Source organism: Artibeus jamaicensis, unplaced genomic scaffold, assembly GCF_021234435.1.
Source record: "Artibeus jamaicensis isolate MK-2021 breed Jamaican fruit bat unplaced genomic scaffold, CSHL_Jam_final contig_482, whole genome shotgun sequence".
NCBI lineage: Eukaryota > Metazoa > Chordata > Mammalia > Chiroptera > Phyllostomidae > Artibeus > Artibeus jamaicensis.
In genome coordinates this window covers 9,904,637-9,928,700 of record NW_026521857.1, presented here as the reverse complement: position 1 = coordinate 9,928,700, position 24,064 = coordinate 9,904,637, and the positions used below count along the sequence as shown (strand labels likewise).

The window sequence follows — 24,064 nt, the reverse complement described above, 5'->3', positions numbered from 1 at the left end:
ACCCTTTGGAAAGAACTAACTCACAACCAATCCCAGAAACTTCCCCTTTTGAGGGGAATATTATACTGGGTCATCTATTAAAGCATCTTTAGCACTTCACATTCAAAAGTCCATTTAAGAGAATAGTATCAAGTCTCATACAAGGCTGGCAATTTTATTAAAGCCAAACATATGCCTACCCTTGACCCAGCAGTTCCACTCCTCAGTGTGTACCCCCGAGGACTGCTCATGCCCACCAAAGAACACGCACAACAATGTTCACATAAGGTTTTATTCATCATCCTTGAGATTTGGAAATCAAACCCAACCTGCCTTATATTCACATAATGGAATATTTCACAACAATGGAGTAGACATGGTCCCAATACACATAACACGGATGAATCTCACAGACATTCTGTTGGGCAAAACCCAGGAGGGCAGCACCCCAGCAGGGGCCCCGGGGCACGGGCCTACCTCTCCATCGACCCAAAGGGCGGGACCCCGCCGCCGCTCCTCCCCCCACCACCCTCGGGAAGCCTCATTTCTACCACGAGAGCTGCGCTCCCTCACTAGTCCGTCTTCTCCCCTTGGAGGACTCGAGACTTCACTTTGTTCTGTTTATCCTAAGGAGAAAATGCTTAAAAGATGGAAACTTCTGATCCAAAAGATACCTTCATACAGGAAAATAAAATACAATTTCTGAACTTTGAGCTCTGATGTTTTTAAGTAAAATTACAAAATTCTTAAATAGTATTAATAGCTAATAACTACAGAGCATCTTCTCTGTGTCAGGTAGTACTCTAAGCATTCTACAAATATGAATTCATTGTTCTACCAATGTTACTCTATTCTAGGCTAAAACAAAATCTTAAACTAATAGTATCACCAATGCTTATAAAGGTACAAGGCAACTGCTATTGTGCCCAGCTATATCTGAAAACATCAAAACCCAGAGAAATGGGAGAATCTGCCAGTGCCTCACACAGATCAGCAGAACAACTGGGCAGTCAAAGAATGGCTCTGCCAGTCAGCAACACTCCGTTCTGTTTCCATGACTCTCTCTGAGTTCTAAAATCTAGAATGCTTTCTTAAGACAAGTGAAAGGAGGCCCATAAGATATGAGATGGGACTCAAAACACCCCTAAATTTATTTATAAAAAACTGCATATTCATTCTTACATGTTTAAACTTCAGTCTACTTCGAAGTACTCTCCAATTGATGCAATACAGCTATCAAGACATTTTTTCCACTGCTCAAAACAGTGTTTGAACACATTAATTTTGATGTCTTTGTGTTTCTGCTCCTTTTTTTTTCCTGCCTCTTCCACACCAGCAAAATGTTTCCCTTCGAGGACTTTTTTTCATCTGGGGAAACAAAGAAGTGTCTCTCGGAGTGAGATTGAGTGAATAGGGTAGTGGGGCACAGGGGTCTGGCCATTTTTGGTCAAAAACTGCTGAACACTCAGCATGGTATGGGCAAGTACACTAAAGCACCCATGATGAAATGGGCAAATGTATTGAAAGAGTCTTCAAACAAAAAAAAAAATTCAAGACTTCCAGCCAAGATGGAGGGGTAGGTAGACACACTGTGCCTTCTCACACAACCAAAATTAAGGACAACAAAAATTTAGAAACAACAACAACAAAAAAACAACCAGAATTGACAGAAAACTGAATTGTACCGAAGTCCAACAACAATTTCTCCAGACCATTAAGAGGGACTAAGCTGGAGGCCACCAGAGAGGGGTTGGGGAGGGAAAAAGTGGTGGCTGGTGGACCCAGCTGGCAGGCAGCAGCTGGCAGACCCCGGGTACCGGGAGGCAACGAGCAGACCCAGTGAGGCTCACAAGGCAGTTGGCAGACCACAGTGACACATTCGCATGCAGATAAACCAGGCAAAAATGGGCATCAAGACAGATTGCACAACCCAGGGCCCCAGCGCCAGGAAATAAAGCACCGATTGAAAACATTTGCGGGGGTTGAGGTGCCAGGAGAGACTCCCAGCCTCACAGGAGAGTCTGTTGGAGAGACCCACAGGGTCCTATAACATACACAAGCCCACCCACCCAGGAACCAGCACCAGAAGGACCCAATTTGCTGGTGGGAAGTGGCACAGGGGACTGAAATCCGAGAGGGAGCAGAGCAAGTGCCATTGTTCCCTCTCTGACCCCGCCTCCACATACAGCATCACAACCCAGCAATGTGGATCACTCCGCCCTGGTGAACACCTAAGGCTCTGCCACTCATACATAACAGGCATGACAAAGACAAAAAAAAAAATGGCTCAAACTAAAGAACAGATCAAAGCTGCAGAGCCAATACTTTTAAGTAACCAAGACATAGCCAACCTATCAAAAGCACAGTTCAAAGCACTGGTGATCAGGATGCTCACAGAATTGGTTGATTTTGGTTGCAAATTAGATGAAAAAGTGAAGGCTACACTAAGTGAAATGAAGCAAAATACACAGGGAAACAATAGGGATGGAAACAAAACTGGGACTCAAATCAATGGAGGGGACCAGACGGAAGAAAGAAACAACCAAACAGAAAGGAATGAAGAAACAGGAATTCAAAAAAGTGGGGAGAGGCTTAGAAACTTCCAGGACATCTTTAAACATTCCAACATCTGAATTATAGGGGTACCAGAAGGGGAATAGGAAGAGCAACAAGTGGAAAACTTATCTGAACAAATAATAAAGGAGAACTTCCCCAATCTGGCAAAGGAAATAGACTTCCAGGAATAGGGGTACCAGAAGGGGAATAGGAAGAGCAACAAGTGGAAAACTTATTTGAACAAATAATAAAGGAGAACTTCCCCAATCTGGCAAAGGAAATAGACTTCCAGGAAATCCAGGAAGCTCAGAGAATCCCAAAGAAGTTGTACCCAAGAAGAAACACACCAAGGCACATCATCATTACATTAGCCAAGATTAAAATGAGGGAGAGAATCCTAGAAGCAGCAAGAGATCAGGGGGCAGTCACCTACAAAGGAGTCCCCATCAGACTGTCAGCTGATTTCTCAAAAGAGACCTTACAGGCAAGAAGGGGCTGGAAAGAGGTATTCCAAGTCATGAAATCCAAAGACCTACGACCAAGATTGATCTATCCAGCAAAACTTTCATTTAGAATGGAAGGGCAGATACAGTGCTTCTCAGATAAGATCAAATTCAAGTAGTTCATTATCACCAAGCCCTTATTATATGAAATGTTAAAGGGACTTACCTAAGAAAAAGAAGATAAAAAATATAAACGATATGAACAGTAGAAAGATAGCAAACTGAACAGTTATTAAGAACCACACCTAAAACAAAAGCAAACTAAAGAAACAACTAGAACAGGAACAGAACCACAGAAATGGAGATCACATGGAGGGTTAGCAACAGGGGAGTAGGAGGAGGAGATAGGGGGGAAAAGGTTCAGAGAATAAGTAGCATAGACAGTAGGTAGAAAATAGACAGGGGGAGGGCAAGAATAGTATGGGAAATGTAGAAGCTAAAGAACTTATGACACATGGACATGAACTAAAGGGGGGAATGTGGGTGGGAGGGGGTATGCAGGGTGGAGGGGAATAAAGAGGAGGAAATGGGACAACTGTAATAGCTAGTCAATAAAATATATTTTAAAAATTCACCAAAACCAAATGCAGCCTCTCACAACAGCACCAGCTAGTATACTGATATAGATGGGCTCCTAGAATACTCATTCATCGGGAGAATCCTCTGCTACAAGGGGTCAACCCTCCAGAAGATAATTCTAGGTTTTTTTGGGTCCACCTTCGTATGCCACACTGAGGTCCATATGTGTTAACTCACCAGTAACCCATGTAATCAATGTACCTGAAAGTGAGGAAATGAACAGAGGTGAAGGTGGGCTAGGCTTATGGTAAAGAGGAAGAGAAGTGGGTTATTATTTATCCCTTGTTTTGAAAACTTCTTTGTAAAAATAGTAAGGACTTGGAAAAGGAGTGATGTGAGAAACCGACAGGCTTTTACTGATAAAACTGAGAGTCTATGAAGGAAGAGTGTGCCTGGAGACTCACAAAGGCTGAGGGTGGCGAGTGCACCAAGTCTGGGGCAATCGCGGGTGAATGCCGGAGGACGTGTTTGTGGCCCCACAGAGTCGGCCACCAAAATGATCTCCAAGTGCTCTCCTGGGCCATGGGTAGTGAACAAGAAGAATCTGTTTGCAGAGCAATTACTCCTTGAACAACAGGGAGACCTTTACAATATTGTTTGCTGTAAATTTCATTTTTATACTTTATTATTTGCAATATGAAGGGCATTTTCAGTGCAGAGAGCCATGATATCCAAAACAAATGTTTCTTTCTCAAGTGTTGGATAGAGGATGCAAGTCAAGCAAGTGACTTCCGCATGCTTACTGCAGAAAGAACGCCTTTCTGCCCCAGGACGCTCTGACCCAGGGGTACACAAACATGATGGATGCAGCTGCCAACGCAAGTGTTTCATACCAAATACCAGGTAATAAAGTAGCACAACAATTTTTTGAAATGCTATTTTTTTCTTGTGGGTTCTACATCAGATCTTGAGTCACATCAAATAAAATGAGTTTGAAAAGATTTTAGAAGGCCCAGAAGTAGAAGCTCAAAGGGAAAATTTAAAAATCGATCTTGTTCTCCTCAATCCCTTCAAAATGCAGTTCCCTTTTCTGAAAAACTCACATGCGGACAGAGTGATCATGACTCAACAAATCTGCCATAGGAACAACGAAAGTAATTCAGACTCAGTTCTTCTGCTTCTGTGAACACGTCCGTACTCTCATGACTCATTCAGTTAGAAGGACAACAAATAAAAACACCATAAAGATATTTTTAACAAAAATGTTAGTGAGAAAGCTGAGGCACTTTAAAATCCGTATTTATCTCCATGACAGTAAAACAATGTACTGCAGATTTTGAAATGACTCTCCACTTCCAGGAATTAAATATTCCTGAGTAACCAATATCTTCCAGTAGTTTATTGGAAATTTTAAAGTTTACAACTATTAATTACAAGTTTGATATCTTTTTAGTTTAGAAAAGCAGCAGCAACAGCAAACATCTACTTCCTGAGTAACAAATGCCTAATCTGTTGATGTATAGAGCCTTCTGAAGATTATATACAGACAATGGAACACAGCATCATAAAGAAGTTATTATCTACCAAGAAAACAAAGTATTTTTATGAACTGAGAAGAAAAGCAGCTTTGACAACATAAAAAATAGTGACTATGGAAGTTAAATTACCTACCAGAATAGAAGTAACAAAATAATATTTAATACAGTTTTTAATAAAAATTCATTTTAAAAAAGAGGAAAGCAACTCATTGTTGTAGGCCACATCTATGTACCAGCCACGTCACCTTCTATGCGGTGCCCGGAGCTGCGAGGACTAATGAAGCGTGCATTTTATTCTGTAACTATCTGTGCTCTCCGTGAGGCTGATGTTTGCTACAGGCCACTGACTCAGTTAATAGTGATCTTTTGCTGTCCACAATCTACTAATGACATGTGCTCCTCCTCCAAAGCTTTATGAGGGCAGATGGAACACAAAAATTCAGCAAGACAACTGACTCAACCTCACACACTAATGGCCTGACAGATACAGAGACAGTCCATTTCAAGGCATAAATACTATTTCCTAACATCAGGAAGAATGGCAGAATCGAGACCTCTGAAAATCTTGTCCTCCATGAAAGCAATAAGATCAGTGGCAAAAATGGTCAGAATCAACTTTTCTAGACCTCTAAATATTAACTAAAGTCCTACAGCAATCTGGGGAGCAATTATTTTTTAAAAATGGAGGAATCTAATAACAGTGAGCTATGTAGCATTTTACACCTGCCCTTTTCTCGCCTCTCACTCCCTGGTACTATAGCAGCCTGGAAAACCAACAGCCTCCAAATAAGGTGAAAACCAGCAGTCTGGCAGCCACTGGAAGGAGCAGAAGAGGGTTGGAGCTCCTTCAGGGCCCACTCCCAGAAAACAGCATTATTTCACCTGTCTGCTGGTTCCAAGGAAGACTTCACACACAGGGTTCGTTTATTTAACTTGACCTAGTCCAGTGAGAACAGCCTTTTTTCCCAGAGGCATTTGTCAAAAATAATCAGCTGTAATCGTTTAACAGAACGGCTGCCTCAGGCTGTGAATAAGAGTTAGGGCAAACAATAAGCAAACCAAAGAGCTTAAAAAGAAAAGCTAGGGAATGTGATGTACAAAGGGGGCTGTGAAAATCACAGACATATTTCTTGAAGGTCATGTGCATACCTGGGACTGTGTGTATGTCCAGGTTATGCACATGCTCAGTAAAGACCTGAGAAGGCTGTCAGCTCTCACCTCTGGCTAAACCTAAGGTTTTGCACAAGCAGAAGTGAAAGTAAGGACAGAGTTGTAAGCACCCTAACTGAGCCCTGAAGGCATGCTCCAATATACACACAGGGAAAAGACTGAGAAACTTATTTGTTCCAGACCTTTAAGGAAATCTCTGCCCAATCATTAGCTGACCACTAAGCTAATTGGGTACAGACTTCACTGGCTACACGTAACAAAGAATACAGATTCTCCAGAATTAAGAAAAGTCACTTATCCAACAACAACAGAACCCTGAAGAGGGAGAAGTGCCTGATTTCCAGAGCTGCCACATTATATCTAAATGTATATTCAATTGTGTTCAACAACAACAAAAACACTGTCAACAGAAATTGTCCTGGCAAAAGCCCAGATATTGAACTTACTAGACAACAACTTTAAGTCATTGTTTTAAATACATTCAAAAAAGTAAAGAAAATCATCTTTAAAGAACTAAAGGAAAGTGTGAAAACAATGTCTCACCAAATAGAACATCAAAAATGAGATAAAGGGAGAAATAAACAAAAAACTGTACTTGAAAAATAACTACATAAAATTATTTAAAATTTTAAAAAATTAAGATAAAAATTAAAAAATAACCAGATAGTAAATCTGGTATGAAAAATACAAGAATTAAAATGTAAAAATTCACTAATTGGGTGCTCAGCAGGAGATTTAGGCAGGTAAAAAAGAACCAGCAAACTTGAAGGCAGGCCAATTGAGGTTACTTGGTCTGAAGAACAAATGGAAAAAAGAATGAATAAAAATTAACAGTATTTCTTTGTCTTACAGAAATCTGTAAGACAACATAAAGCATCCCAATGTATAGATAATGTGGATTCCAGAAGGAGAGGAAAGAAAAGGGAGCAATAACATTTGGAAAAATAATAGCCAAAACTCACAAATTTGAAGAAAAACATTAATCTACACACCTTAAAAGCTGTATAGACTCTATGTAGGATAAAATCAAAGACGTCTATATCTAGACATCTCACAAACTGCTGGAAGACAAAGAAAGATTCCTGATGGCGGCAGCTCAGTGTGCATCCTCAACAAGATCAACAATTGGCCCTGGCTGGTGTAGCTCAGTGGATTGAGTGGGGGCCTGAGAACTAAGGGATTGCAGTTCGATTCCCAGTCAGGGCACATGCCTGGGTTGCAGGCCAGTTCCCAGCAGGGACACACGAGAGGCAACCATACATTGATATTTCTCTCCCTCTCTCCTTCCCTTCCTCTCTAAAGATAAATTAATAAAATTTTACTAAGTGCTGAATTAGCAAGCACCTAAAGTAACCTTTTATAGGCTAACAGAGCAAAGAAATCAATACAGAAATGATCTTAGAATCAAAAGAAAGTATAAAAGAAACTATGTGGACTGCTTTAAGTGTTAGCTGTCTGCTCTGCTTAGGAAAGAAAGTCAAAGGCAGCTTTTCAGTGGCTTGAGCAGAACTGACTTCCTACATTAATGAGGAAGACAAAACCTACAACTGGTGTATTGTGGAATTTGAACTATACTAATTTTGGCAGGTGACAAGGAAACCTTCTCAGTTCAGTTACTCCTGTGCAAAAAAATTAAGGATGCAGGGGAATGGCAATGTGAAATGCCTTTTAAAGTGTAAATTAAACCATATACACACCTAATGCCCTCCTTCATAAGTGGATATGTACACTAGAACACTAAAAAATGAAATAGGAATATTTGTATGCTACAACTGAAATACTTAAATATCTGGGCTTGTCAAGTATTCTAGAATTACATCAGAATTACACAAATGTGTATGCATGTGTGTATTCTGCTTTGTTAAGATATATATTACAAATATAAATATATATAATATATTACATATTATATATATGAAAAGAGAGAAAGACGTGGTTCCAGATATCTGGCCGTGACATCAGTTTCTTTATAAAGCATTTGCAGAGTCTCTTTCACTCAGCATCTTGACACATGTTTTATCCCCATGTTTCTTTCCCTCTCAGAACAAATGATCATCTCTTTTGGGAATGAATCTCCACATGTCATTGGATTTCATGAGCAATATTCAGTAACTTATGTCAATGGCAAAAGAAAAAAATGACAGTGATTAAGAAGTTCAGGTAGTTTTTACCACGAAGTGTAATAAAGTATTTTATGATAACCAAAAATGATTTGTCCATTTATATTCTTACACCGGGTCTGGACTCCCATGCACGCTATTTAGTAATTCAGAAATTAGAACTGAAAAAAAAAGCATAAGGAAAAGAAATTGGAACTGAGAGCAGTAGTGAAGCCCACAGGGTAGGTCTCTGTATAAATTATTGATGGTCATATAAATAATAATTCTTCATGAGGCATTTTCCATTGTGCTCCCCGGGAAGACAGACATACCCAATATGTCCAATATGAGAAGCATTCACCCACCAAGTAGTTCATTTGCCCTGTGAATATACCTGGGACAAAAAGAAAATACAGCTCCTAATGAAACGGAGACTGTGTCTGTAAGGAAAGCAAAAAGAGTAATCCGTTGACACGAAGCCTATCTATTTATGAATTCATTTCTTTTCTGGGTCCTCTGGTCTGCATGTAATCATGAGGCTTAATCACCCAGACTGAATATTACAAACTGAGGCTCAGTAATAAGAAGCAATAAGCTATGTAAATTTTTCTGAGGGGCTGCTGAGCTCAAGAAAAGCTGAGGTTTCTTGGCCAAAGCTGGAGTTAGGGGCTGAAGCCTGAACAGGTGAAAAAGTGAGGATGGCGGAAACAGACTGTGGAGCTGGAACGCGGGCTGGAGCCTGTAGTCCAACCAGGCCTACGAGCAGTGGCATGTTAATTTCTTCTTTTCTTTAATCAGAAACAGTCAAGTCATTGGACAAATAAGGCAGGCATTGTTTCCATCCTTATCTTCACTTCCAGAGGGGCTGTTCCCAGATCTCAGAATTAGGCTCCCAATAAAGCCTGATACACTTTTTATTATGGATATGAATCTGTTCAACATTTCAGGAAGGTCCCCCCCCCCCCAGATTTTCGGATAGGCACAAACCAACCTCTTGAAATCTATTCATAAATACCAGGTTAAGAACGAAGTAAAGTCCTAAAAATTATAATCAGAAAGAAACTGAGTGTGAACAGTCAGATCAAACCACACACACTGACACATCCCAAGAGCTATAGGTGGATGGCAAAAAATAAAGGGTTTTTCCTTTCCATTTCCTTGCTCAAAATAAATCATCTACAATGACATCTACAATGTCTTTCTATGCATCAAAGGGGGAAAATGTTTTATATACAACAACACAAAATCTATTAGCATATTTTTCTATTATTCTGAAAAGTATACACCTTAAGGGAAAAAAATTAAAGACCCCATGTGAACTGCTGACTTCATTTGCAAATTCTGTATTGCTTCGATGAAACACAAGCATACCAGGGACTGAATCTGTCCTTATTTTAAAACTATGAGGCATTTTTTTAAGTATACCAAGCCAAACATACTACAAATGTTCATAAATTGCCATGTGACAAAAGTCCTTCACAGATATCTATTGTCTTTGGCCACATAAATTAATTTTGCTAAATATACACTTAGGTTAGACTATAAGGTCAATTAACTAGAAATAAATATACAAAATCAAGGTTAGTGAGAAACTGATTTGCTGTAGTGATTATAAGATTGCTCAACCAAAAACAGATGAAACATTTAAAATGTCACTATTTGTGATTAACACTATATATCATATAACATAAATATACTGAATATAAATCTTATAGAAAATTATATATTTTAATTCAAGCTAAATAACATGGAATACAGTATCAATGTGAATATTAGTGTCAATATTTTTCAGCCATATTTTATAGTCATATAAATTTTAAAATAATAATTTGCTTTATTCATAATTTGAAGTGTAAGTTCTTAATACCAAGTACTTGCACTCCAGATCAACTTGCCCTCTGTGGACCAAACTATACACGACACAAAAAAGTTCTGATATAATTTTAAGATACACAGGAAACTGGAAGCGAGATAATAGTTATTTTTAGTTACTCATAACATAGGGAGAACCAAAATAGCTTTAGATAAAAAGAAATCCAGAGATACTTCGAATATCCCTTACTGGTCAACAGCTTTATAATCTTTTCCCTACTAGCCAACCCATAAAACTACAAACAAGACAAGCTGCCTGGCTTTGACCATTTACTGATGACCTCTCTAATGGATATTATAAAAAGCAGTGAAAACCAAGAAGCAGAATAATAAAGAAACTAAGGGCCCAGATAATCTACAAATCTGATAATCATACCATAAGCTCAATTGCTCTAGGTAGTCAGTAATACAGATACTACCACTGACATTTTAGCAGAGCAAATAAATAGAACGCATCCCTTAGTCACAGAAGTGTGACTCATAATTGAGAAACATGTATGATAACCACCCACAAATTCCCCCCAAACTAGATGCTCAGCACAGATAGGCAGATAGCTCAAAATATAAAGGCATGCAGTGAAGGAACAGCTAGAGTTGGAGCTACCACATCATTCAACACACATTTAGTAAGTGCACATTATCACAGGCAGTGAAATGCAAAGATAAACAAGGCGGCCTCTCCTCAAGAGGATAACAGTGTTGTTGAATTTACATGTAAACAAGTAATCATGGCTCACCATGATGAGCGCAGTAGATATATCTTAGAGTGAAAAAGATGGGAAGAACCTGGGAAGCATCTGGAAGTCTTCACAGAAGATGCAGTAGAGTAGAAAGCATTTCAGAGTCAGACAAGGTTAGAAACCAGTTCAGCTGCTTCCTAGTAATGTAATTTGGCCAATTATTAAAGCTTTCTAAGACTTGGCTTCTTGATCAACAAAATGAGGATAATAATGTATTTGCAGCAAGCTTATTACAAGAAGGGAAGGAGATACTGTGTGTAAAGCAATCAGCATGGTCTCTTGAAAATAATAAGTACTGAATAAATTGGACCGATGATGATGATGATGATGACGATCTTGAAAGAAGTTACCAGCGATGCCTGGTGGCCAGTTAGCAGTAGTCATTGTATCACTGTCACTGGCCTCATCACCTTGTTGGGTTCACATGTATTATGTTCAGTCTGAATTAATACATTAGCTATGGGCTACCTACAACTGGGAGGACAAACCAAGCAATGTAGTTTCAAGAGTCACATTCGCGAGCCACCTACTTTCTATAAGGTAAGAATTCATTAAAGAAGAATATGGCAAGATTACTACCTTAGTGATATCAACAGGAAGGCAAACTCTGTGGACATTATATTAGTCAACACACATAGTAGCAATTATTAGTGTATCTGAGTAACACATTATTTCCAACTGTTAACACATGGTAAACATGGAATGAGAAAAAGTGAAACTTTCAGGAGTATAAAATGTCGAAAGAAATTACAGGCTGGCCAGGAGGCATCACCAGCGTACTGAAGGGAGGAGAGAGCAGGGATGTACTGGGAGAAGCATCTGAGAACCCTGTAGAGCCAAGCCAAAAAGCTTATCTTTAGCCTAGGGGTAATGGAGAGGCATCACAGACTTTAAGATGAGATAAAATATTTTAATCTATCATTTAACCTATTGTTTCTACTTTCCACCCAAATTGAGTCAGTATTACATAAGCTCATTATCATGTTTCTTCAATTCCAGAGTGTTTTTTGTATATACTTGAGCTATCTCTTGTGAGCTATACAGTCATTTGAAATGAATCCCATGTTGTTTAAAACAGTGAAATGCTAAAAATAGGTTTTGTAGATGTTGCAGACACTTGACTGCCTGCCTGACTGCCTGCCTGTTAGGGATTAAGAATTCTCTCTCCCTTCCATTTATTCACTACACATTTTTTCAATATCTGCTATATAACATGCCACATATAATACTAGCTCTTGATAAAACCTTTAAAGTGCATCCTATGTTAACTATAACATGCATCTTTTGTTCCTATAAAGATTTAATAAAGTGGGTATCAGTAGATCTATTTTTCCACACCACATTTTTATGATAGAAAGTTGGGTGCTTTCCTTTAAATGATTACCCCTTTAAACTGTTCAATAAAAAAATGGAAAGTTTTAAGCTGGTAAAAGGGTTTTAAAAACATCTCAAGAGTGAGGTGAATGTGAAGTGAACGGGTGAAGAAGGGAAACAGCCGACTGAAGTGCTCTATAATTGAAGCCTGTAGCGTGAAGCATCTTCTAGAAACACAAGAAAGATGGGTGCTGCCAATGTGATTGTCCAGAAACCCTCACTGTAAGGGCATTAAAGCATCACAGTAGTTATTTCAAGAGTGGGTCCCTTCTATCTGTGCAGTTTAAAGTAATCCCCGCCTGCCATTCACTGGTGGTTTTTATTTTGCTTTCATCTTTTCTCCAGTTTTCTTTTTTTCTTATTGGTGAACACTCTTCACACTCTTTAGATAAGCCGAGCAATTTCTTTAGAGTGGTCTAAGCCTAGCAAGAGGGAAATGGGGAAATATAATGTATTGGCGGGTGCAAACCGAGGCTCTCCAGGTTAGGGCTCCCTTCCCTGATGTCCTTCCCACCCTGGGAAGCCAGTGGAGCCTCTGGAGATCAGTGATCTGCCTGTTATATAAGCATGTGCTTGTGGAAGCTGAAAACTCTGGGCTCTTCCCCTCATGGGGGACAAGAAGAACTGCCAAGGTGTGAAGGTTTTGTCTCAGTGACAAAAGCAGACCTTAAAAGCTCTTACTTTTGGATGGTGTGGGTCTTCAATTCTTGCATGCCTTCACTTGTTTCTTTTTCATGTTTCCTTTGGATTTCTTTCTCCCTTCATGTGGCACAATAGAACTGCTTAAAAGTACACAGAAATGTACTCCCTGCTAATAAGGTACACAGGAATGAGTCGCTTTCTTTGGGACAAACTCTCGCCTTAGAAACTCATTTACTTTGTCATCTTCTACTGCCTCTTCTGGACAGAAATGCTAATACTTCAAAGACTACAGAGGGGGAGCTACAATTTATTTTATGAAGAAGGCTCTTCTTTTATTCACTCCTCGATTGAGCCATTCCTGGGTAGGGTAGAATCAGAGATGGATGTGACTAGGTCCTTGACTCAGAAAAATGACAACATAGGAGGAAAATGACAAGAAGAAGAATTTTAAACAGGTCCTATTATGGCAATCAGAACTGATCATTCTAACCACAATCTATGAATTAAACATCTGATGTTTTCCAGGTAAAATGTAAAGCTGTATTTATCATCTTGCGTTGATTTTTCAGACATTCTCCAAGGCAGCTATCTATTCAGAAGTCAACAACTAGCACTATTGTAGGTGCTGAGCATTAGGACTTGCTATAAACATGGTATTAATTTTTGCAATCTTCCAATTTTAGTTTAAGTGCTCTATTTATTGCAAGAGGTACGTGGTTAGTCATCTCAGGGCCAATAAATAATTCTTTCCTCTTATTTTTACTCCTTACCTGAGCTTCTCTGACTCTACCCACTATGGTTCCTTCGATCCTTGACAAAACTTAATGTTAATTGATTAGATATTGGTAGGACTTACTTCCCTTCCTACTCGCCCCGTATCTGGCGTGTGTCCTGGTTTTCATAATGTATGTCTCGTATCTACTGCAAACATGTCAAGACCACAGTAGTCTCAGCATATTTGCTTTTTACAGATAATCATTTGCTTTTTCAAGTGTTGAATCGGAGTCAAGTAAAAACTGACATGCCTGTGACTTACTTTTAAATAGCAAATCAAAACTGCCCCACACTGTCCAAAGTACCCAAGTCCTCATATAAATTGCATACTTTTACTAAAAAATCTGGCTAGGAAAATGTAAATAACAAAATTGAAATTACTAAATTTCTTCATGACATACTTCTAATTAACAATCAGATGGCTGTCAACTCTGTTTTCAGAATTTCTAAAATAATTATTGATATTAGGGAGGCTTTTCAGCAACAACCTTAACAAGTATAGGCCTCAAATCAAATCAACAGAAACAGTCTTTTAAACCTTTGAATATTCATTTCCATTTATGCATTAAATTTCAGCAACTATACTTGCTTTTAAATTTTTGGAGTGTTATTTTTCTGCACACACTAACTGCAAAAAACACAACTGATTAAAAATATAAGTGATCTATTTTTATAATTTACCTATGACTTCCAATAGCACTTACTAAATTTCTGATTCATAACTGTAAGCCTAATATAATTATTTTATACTACACACTAGAGTCACGGATCCTAGCATATGCTTTCTCATGTACATGACTGCTCCCTGTCCATATTCCCTGCTCATGTTTACTGTGGCATGTGTCATCAGGTGCCACAGTCAGCTGTACGTGCGGTCTACCTTTCTAGTTTAATGGTGAGCTACGTGAAGGGAAGCCTCCTGATCTGTGGAAGGTATAAAAATGAAACCAAGGATCTCAAATTATTACAACTCCTCTTTTTACAGTGATTACAAGAGAAGCAAATGGAAGAATAACGAACCCCGTGTTTGACTCAACTCACCCCTAACTATCCCCTGGCAGAGGGATGGAATTTATAACATCCTCAACCTTGTAGCACACTATCCTACTGACAGGGCTAATAGTCACAGAACAGGTAATGTGAAGTTCGCTGTTAGATGCAAAATTAATGCAATGTGTTAGCAGCCCTGAACTAGACAAGGGTTGTAAATGGAGGAACTGAGGCAAATGTATGCACTGGAAAACCAGAAGGCTGCAAAAATAATAAAACTAAACAAAAACACAAAGAACTGTCACAAGATGGCAAGTACTGGAAAAGCTGCGCAACAGTAATTAACGGCGAGGAAGGGAAACAAGATGTGCACACTGACAAAGAAGGGGATCTGAAATTCTCAATTCACTCTTGGTAACATGGGACCACACAAAAAAGTGAAAGTGGTTTTAAATGAGGCTCATGTGATAATGCTGAGGCTGCCACATTGTCTGGGTTGGTTTGTGTCTGTGTCAGCATGGAAATGGGGTGCTTTTCCTTACCTCCAGATGCTCTAAAATATAGGGCGGATTTGTCATGCCAAGCCTCAGCATTGCTCCCTCAGGAATCACTTCAACCAGTTTCCACAGGAGTGCGGGGAGATCAGTGCCAATATCTCTGCCATAAGCTCCTGTGTCTTCACTGGTCAACCATATCTCACAAACACCCTCTGTGAATCAAAGGAGATAATTAACAAATCTGCTGCAGAGCTGCTTCCTTCATCATACAGCTGCTCACTCTTTTCAATGCAGTCTTCTCAGCATTATTATGCAGGCAGTCTGTGTATTCAATTGCAGGAAAAAAAGCAGCTTATCCCATGGAGGCACTGGGTTATTAAGCTCATTTTATGAACACCAAAGAGTTACAACAGTATTGTAAATTATCAGTGTGTTCTAAGGAACGATTAACATTCAGACCCAAGTAGTTCAGCCATGTTTTCTTCCAAGCACTTTGATCAAGTCTAAAGCTTCGGTCCCGTCGCAGAGAATACCTATTCCATGGAGCACCACGGCCCTGGAACTGAGCATCACTCCACAGCACAGGCACTGTCCCCACTTAGCTCACTCATCAGTCTGTTACCAACTCCAGGAAAAATGTCAAGGGTAGTTAAGGTTTAACTCGCAAATTATTAATTATGCAGTATCTACTTCTCCTGTAGTAACTATCTTATTTGTGTTTTTGAGTCAATTAAGAATAGAGTGCATCATATGGCTTTGTTCGAAGAAGTTGGTCCCCGTGTGTTTGTGTTGCAAAACCTGGCTACTGACAGTTTGCATCCTATTTTCCATTAATCAGACCTTAGGAACATGTATATGTGTTTTATTGCTATCGTTGTTATAAACAATCTCAACTTCAAATATTACAGCCTACAATAACTTCCTTCCAAAAATCAAAAGGAAATATTTTGGGATAACTTAGTAGTATTGAAAATGAATAAAACAGACTCAGCAGAGGCCACCCAGGGTTGCATGGCACACAGAACATTTCTGAACGCATATTCAATTAAAGGAGTAGACTATTTCAAAAGGCCAAATGATTCACAAGTCTCAATGAACAATGAAATGGGCCTGTGCAATTTGTTTGTGATGAAGTGATTTACTGCTTCCGAAGAACCTCAACACTCACAAGGCACACAAAGGAAGACTACAGCCTCAACCAGAAGTATAAGCTTCTGGGAAGCAGCTCAAAATTATAATTTTAAATTGTCTTCGGTTGACGGAACAGAAGATTTTCTAAAATACATTTAAATATTCCTAGCAAAGAAAGACAACAAATAAAACACACTGCTTTTTTGTGAATGTGAACTTAAAACTAACAGAATACAGAAGCAAAAGGATCTTCATTCTCCCTAGTGTGTTCCACAGAGGCTGAGAAATAAATATGAGGTTAAGAACACCGATCATTATTCTTTCCTTTAGAATAAAAGATATATTTACTATATCAAAAAATTAGGCAAGCCACACAAAAATATGTTCTCTTTCCCCACCTGTCTTTCTGTGACAGACACGTCCTCTCCTACACCTAAGCAACACAGAAAATACGAGTGTAGAAATAGGATTTTTGTTACCTGAAATTAAAGAACCAATGACTTGGCAAAGAAAACAACAGATAACAACAACAAGAACCTCCAGTTAAAAGGTTGCACACATGTTTAGTATCTGAAAAGCAGCAGTGTTATGAATATGTAAGTTTTCTTAATGTACATATGTAGTTCCAGAAATTAATAAAACTTTGCTTAGTTTTAATAATTTAATAAAAATTGTATACTCAAAAGAAACAGTCTCGCATGTTTAAAGGCTCCCTTTGTAGTCTTGTAAGTTTATAAATATAATTTTATAAATATTCTCTGTCCATGGAGTAAATATAGTTCAACTAAAAAAAATGGATTGCAATTAGTGGCATCATCTTTGTTTTAATATTACATATGCCATCAAACACTGGACTCATACAACCTTTTCTCTTTTAAATCTTATCACAAAATCCACTCCAGGAAAAGAGATGGCTAAGTAACAACATAAACAGATTTTAAAACACTCTGAAAGAGGTTATAAAAACAGGACATTATCCATGATTTTCCAGTTACTGGCATTTGAGCAACACAATATGAATATTTTAAAATGAACAGAATAATTTTAATTTATAATTTTTCCATCCAAATGGTTCCATGTTACGCCTTATGTAGAGAGAGCAAGTTCCTGGAACAGTGCCTTGCTGTTGCTAGATGAATATAGAAGGGGAAAAATCACTATGAATAGGAATGGAAATAACATCCAAGCAGAAACAGCAGCCAGCTCTAAAGCTGCATAGGTGGGGACCAATAGCCCCCTGGTGGGCTGAAACTTCAAATTAAATCACATAAAGAGGAAGCAGCTGTAACACTAAATCAGTAACAACAGGAATAATGGTCTTGATGTCTCCAAGATCAAGGCTGCTAAAGTGCTCTATATAATAGCAACCTGGCAAAAAACGCAGTGAAATGAGAGAACGTGTGCAAAACGTGAAACCCATGGACTCCAGGAGATTGTGCCTGGCCAATTCAATCCAAAAATTTGTCAAAGATAATTTTGCTCTTAATGTGAGAAAGTTCAGATTTTGTAAGGTTATATTACAAGCCTGAATTCTAATGAGAGCTGATCCCTCAAATAGTTGGGATTTAGAGAGTCATTTCATACTAAAGGTGAAGCTAAATATGGACTCCCCATGCCTGACATCCCTTTCCCTAGAAAGTCTCGTGATTACTCATAGTGCAAGCAGTTCCTGTCAGGTCAGCTCGCATATGAATTCACCAGGGAAACTGAAGGCGGCAGTCTGTAATCACTAATGGACATTGGGACACATGCATGCTTCCATGTGCACACTTAATTGGCTATACTTATGGACAGAAGTGCTTGCCTAAACAGCTTCATTCCTTAAGGACCTCAGTTATGAGCTATATTCCTTTGCACATTCGTTTCTTTATTCGTCCTTCAAACATTTATGAGGCTGTTGCCTACTATGTGCCCCACAGCAATTCCAGCTCATGACAGATATGGATTTATCATTAAACTTCTGTGATCTAAGATTGGCTATTTAGGAACTGGCAAGGGGACAGTGACAGACATCCTGCAAACTCACAGACATTCCTAACTGTGGTGGTGGTGGTGGTGTTGGGGTGATGGGGTGGTGGTTCTTGAAGAATGTAGCCTTAAAAACCAAAATGAAGAGCAACTAGGCTGCTGGACATGGACATGATGTCAGCCCCAGTGAGACAGGCCCTGTCTGCAACATAATGTGGACTTTGATTAATACACGTCAGAAAAACAAACACATGGAAATGAAAAAGAGAGGCAAGAGGAAAAACTGAGATAAGAGAAGTGAATGTCCAGTAAAACCTCCCATGCCTGTCAAAATAAATACATGCAAAAAAAAAAAAAAAAGTAGTGGCTGGAAAAGTGGGAGACAAAAATTAGTTTCTTTAAGTGACCAAAGAGAAATTTTACTTTTTTCTGAAATTGTTCATCTACCTGCCTTTTGTTCATTTTTTAAAAATTGTTCAGTTGATCTGACTTCTAATGAACCTCAGGTTCATCAAATCATCTACCTTTGTGTTGTGTTAATTTTGGTAAAAAGAAAAGCAAATTCTAGAGAGAAATAAAACATCTTGTAATTAAAAAAAAAGACGCTTTGACAAGTTTAGTTATTAGACTCCATTATCATTTTACCCAAGTCATGACTGATCAGCCTACAGTTGAAACACAAAGCTCTTTTTCCCTGAACAGAGAGCAATCGCAACCACTGGATGGTGATCTTCGCTCCACAGTCATTTGAGATGACAGAGGACGGGAAAAGGCGGAGACATACAAGGTTAATAATAAAAGAAAATTAATTTTCTCAACAAAATATTCTCATAAAAAATCCTGTTTGAAAAATAAAACTTTGCAAAAAACTCAATTTCAAAAAATTACGATTCACTATAATTTTCTTATGTATGAGCTTAATTATAATACATTAAAATATGGATGAAGATCAATATCATCTGGTCAGAGAAGTGATATTTCTCTAGTAGCTCTCGCTTTACTAAGGGGGACAATTTCCACCATACTACGTTGTTTCAATTATTCCATTACGAGTAATCTCTTAAAATATGGCTTACAAAAATGTGAACACTGTACCAGGGGTGTCCAACTTTTTGGCATCTCAGGGCCGCACTGGAAGAAGAAGAGTTGTCTTGGGCCACACATTAAATACATTGCAAGACAAAATAACAAAAAAAAAGTCTCATGATGTTCTAAGTAAATCTATGATTTGTTTGGCTGCATTCGAAGCCATCCTGGGTGGACGGGCCCACTGGCCACAGGTTGGACACCCCTGTGAGTGTAAACTATGATTAATGGGATCAATCAAGAGCACTACATGGCAAGATAATCTGTATCAATTAAACATAATAAAATCACCTCAACATCTGCTAAATCTTTGCCCTGACCCAGGTGACTCAGTTGACTGGGTGTCATCCTGCAAAGTGAAAAAAGGTCACTGGGTGGACGCCCAGTCAAAGCACATGCCTGGGTTGTGGGTTCTATTCCCAGTGAGGGTGTGCTCAAGAGGCAAGCAACTGATGTTTCTCTCCCTCTTTCTCCCTCCCTTCCATCTCTGTAAAAAAATAAATAAAATCTTTTTTAATGTACTAAATCTTTGTTCCTGAGAAGATGTGTTCACTCTGGTCTGCCTTCCGCTCTCCATCACCCCCCCCCCCCCCCTTTCCCTTTCTCCTCTCAGTTCTGTCCTCTGTTCCCCACCAGCCCACCAACCCATTCCAGCCTTCACGCTCCATCTGCTTCAAAGGCCCATAAGGAATTTAAATTCAATGTACATTATGTTCTATTTACTTAATGTGCATTAAATACTCGGTTCTTAATTCCTGATGCTCTTTTTTAAGGGTAACAGTGTATATTAACTACATTTTTACAGGTTCATTCTTCTTAAAAATGATTTTAGACAATTCAAAAATAAATATGAACCTCTGCTTAAACATGTGTAAGGTTGTGAAAATTAATTTGATGGAAATGTTTCTAGGTAATAATATATATAGGCAGCTCTCAGTTATGTAACTTATTTAATAGCAAATTAGACAATAGGACTCCTATGGTCCCTTCTAATTCTATTACTAGACACACAAGGGTTTTATGTTTTCCTGTTAGATAAAAAAGGACTTAAATGAAAATTTTATTAAAGTTAGCCTCTTAAGACGATCAACTATCATTTATATAATGGTAGTATGTCACTGATAAAAAGCCAATTAACAGGCCACTTTAGAAGACAATTATTCATTACCTAATTCATCAATCACATCTACTTTTACAAGCTTAAAAGAGTTATTAGTGACCTGAAGTTCCCTTATTTTTTTTGAACAATGTTGAATTTAGAGGAAAATTTCAAGAGTCCTACAATGAGTACTTGTCCCTGCCTCACTCAGACTCATTGTACCGCATTTTGTCACAACTGTAGCTAACGCTCTGTCTCCCCACACCACCCGTGCGTTTGTGTGTTCGTTCATTTGTTTCCTGAGCTCCCTGAGAACTAGCTGAACACATGATGGCACTTAAAATCTAAGTAAATCAGTACATATCTTCTCAGACTAAGACCATTCTTGCCCGTAATCACAATACAGCTACAGCTCTTAACCAATATTGGACAACACTTTTACTACAGCCCGATGGACTCAATCATATTTCCTTGTGCTATTCACTCGGGCTCAGCATTTGCTCAGTTCCCTGACTAAAATGCCTTCCAGTCTTCTTTGTATAATGAATCCCTCTTCCTGGAAACTATCTTGAGCACTGAATCTAATTTAGATGTTCCTCTCCTGTGTTCCCAAGTATTGCATGAAAAATTCTGTATCAGAATGCATTATAATTATTGGTTTGTTTGTCCACACTTATTGGATGTAAGTATCTCCTTGGCAGAGGTGCAAAAACCTTTAAAAAATACACATATGTCTAGAAAAGATTATGGTATGTAGCACACAGGAAGTATTTAATAAATTTTGGTTCCATATGCATATAAAAACATATGCATGTATGTACATGTATACATACACAGAGTGCTTATAGAAGTTCACATGAGTTCTGTATTAGGCAATGAAAAAATATCAAAATGAATTTTCTCTGGACAATATGAATATGCAGCTTGACTACTGCAAGGTGTGCTACACGGTCTCCTTTAACTTCTGCACAGATTAGCACTGTTGCTTAGAGCTCCCTGTTATTCCACAGTGGCAGCGGAGAGCACAGCGCATCCGTACAAACCATCTTTTTATTTGGAAGACTTTCCAGCTACAGATAAATCCAGATAGATCAATTACTCATAAAACAATTAAACTTTAAAATTATCTTTTTTATTGCTTTAATAACAAGAGTTAATAAAGAGACAGTATTTCCAGAGCATCCTGACATCTGCGATTATAGTGACACAAAAGAAAAAAAACTTGTTGGCATAAATTTATAATGTTGCTAAACAAAAACAACCTGTTTAAATTATTTCTTTAAAAGTTCACAATCAGGGAGAATATTGTTTATCTGCACACTTCTATAAAAATTTGGAAATAACAGAAAGCTAATAAAGCGAACACCACAAAAAGAAGACATGCTTTCTGGAAGCAAGGCTCTGATACTCCAGTGTCCAAAATCTGCAACAAGCCTCAATGAGGTAGATTAAGTTTGTTCTGTTAATACCACAGTGTGTTTTGTGCCCCACACGGGCTGTCTCAACATCCGCAGAGAAGTACAGACTGCGGCATCTGAACGGATCCTCTGGTGTTGCAGCAGGATATGGGAAGATGTGCTATTTTTGTCTTTAAAAATCACAGCAGACTCAACTTTCAGCAGTCCAAAAGTTACAGATACTAAAGGAAGTAGGAAGAGGAGAAAAGAAAATAACTGGATATCGGCTATGAAGATTTCTATCAGTTTGATCATGGTGATTATATTTTAGAAATTTATCCATATTCCAAGATTAACTTAGAGTAGTTCAGAAGGTAAAGGAAAGTAAAGAACACACGACTTTGCATTATTTAGGCCATTGAACTCAATTACAAAATAGAGAACAAACAGAAATTAAATATTAAAGAACAGAATATTTTAATGACTAACATTTTATGGCCCTCAAGGTATTTCTTAAAAAACAAACACACAAACAAACAAACAAAAAAAACACCACCACCACCACCACCAAAAAACAATCTACTGTCAAATATGACCAGAAATTCTATAGTTCAAAGTAGGGAAATGTGACTTTGAGCATAAAAGTTGCAAATTAATATTTCAAATATTTAAACAGAAAATAAAGTTTTCTACTTTATATTATACTATGTTCAATTGGAAGATACATCAGGTATATAGTATAGTTGTCCTAATACAAACAAAATATCATTCATTCATTCTTCTAGCAAGTATTTTTTGAATATTATTATGTGCCAAGCACTGGGTCTGTTCTAGGTCTTAGAGACAAGAGCTCTGATTTCATGAAATTTGAGTGAGAGAGACAATAAAATAAGAGATAAATAATGTATTATCAAGAAAAAACAATGGCTAATAAAAGTTTTTAAAGCAGGATGAAAGGAATGAATGATGAAGTAGCTGGGAAAGGACATTGCTATTTTTGACAGAGAATAATTGAGGAGGACTCACAATGTACGAAACCTGAAGGAACCAAGGTAGTAAGGCACATAGATCAGTTCCCTACCAGTTCCCTACCTTCCTTCCCTAGCTGAAGGAAGAGCACTGGAAGCAGAGGGAATGTAAGTACAGAGACCCAGCGTGAGTATGTATGACTACAATTCCCAAGGAACCACAAAGAGGTCAGTGTGGTTGGGGAGGTAAATGAGGGGTATGTGGTGAAAAAGAATTCTGAGATTAGAGCCAGTGGTGATGTGAGTTGTTGCATGAGCCTCCCACGGAAAGGGAAGAGCTAAGACAGCAAAAATTACGCGGCTGGTAACCTATTCACTGCCATATGCAATGTATATACAATATGTACATTATACTTGCTCTCAATAACTCCATGTTTTAAGATACTCTCGTGCTTAAGGTCATGAATATTCAGTAAGTTTCAGAATTCTCAAGTCACTAGATTTGGTATATAAGAAGGAACAGAAAAAAACATGAAGTCCAGTTTTTCTAAAAAAAGTTTCGCTTTTTTTTGGAGGGGAAATTTATTATAATTAACTGAAATTAGTGAAACAAAACGAACAAAATTAAATAGAAACCAGTATAAGAAACCTGAGACCATTAACGCATTTATGCTTTCTACTTGGTGGCACCTATAGGAGAAGGAAATGGTGCTGGCCTTTTAAATCTTCTCATTTTCCTTCTTCCTTCTTTCCACCCCACGGAACTTAAGTACTACTCTTGAGCCTCAACTCCTCACTTAGCATTATTCAAGTTGATATTCAAAAGCCAACATTTGCCACAAATTCAGAGAGTCTTCAGAGAGGCTGAACCACTGCTACAACTTCCAAAGGGAGGACAAATGAGTACAATAGAAACCCCTTCTGAGGCAGGAAACGAACAAGTCATTTTTCCTTCACTGGAGGAAAAAGTAGTCTCACCATCAAGAGTCTACTACCCACACACCAAATAACTACAATGATAGATAATTCAAAGTTTGGGAGTTTTATAAAACTGGAAGTTGACAAAAAATAAAATAATCAGAATAGAAAATTTTGAAACATACCTAAGCTATATCTTACATTTAAAAATTCCTACCAACAAAGCACTGCAAACACTTGCTTT

General features: G+C 38.2%; 1 protein-coding gene across 2 annotated transcripts in view; it reads right to left on the bottom strand.

Annotated features, from left to right (window-relative positions):
* Window positions 1-24,064, bottom strand: part of CDKAL1 (CDK5 regulatory subunit associated protein 1 like 1) — a 667,880-nt gene that overhangs the window by 255,614 nt on the left and 388,202 nt on the right. For both annotated transcript variants that reach the window (XM_053668249.1, XM_053668248.1), the window contains one exon: window positions 15,299-15,465. In XM_053668249.1, the coding sequence (XP_053524224.1) occupies window positions 15,299-15,465 (167 nt within the window). The remainder of the gene's footprint in view (window positions 1-15,298; window positions 15,466-24,064) is intronic.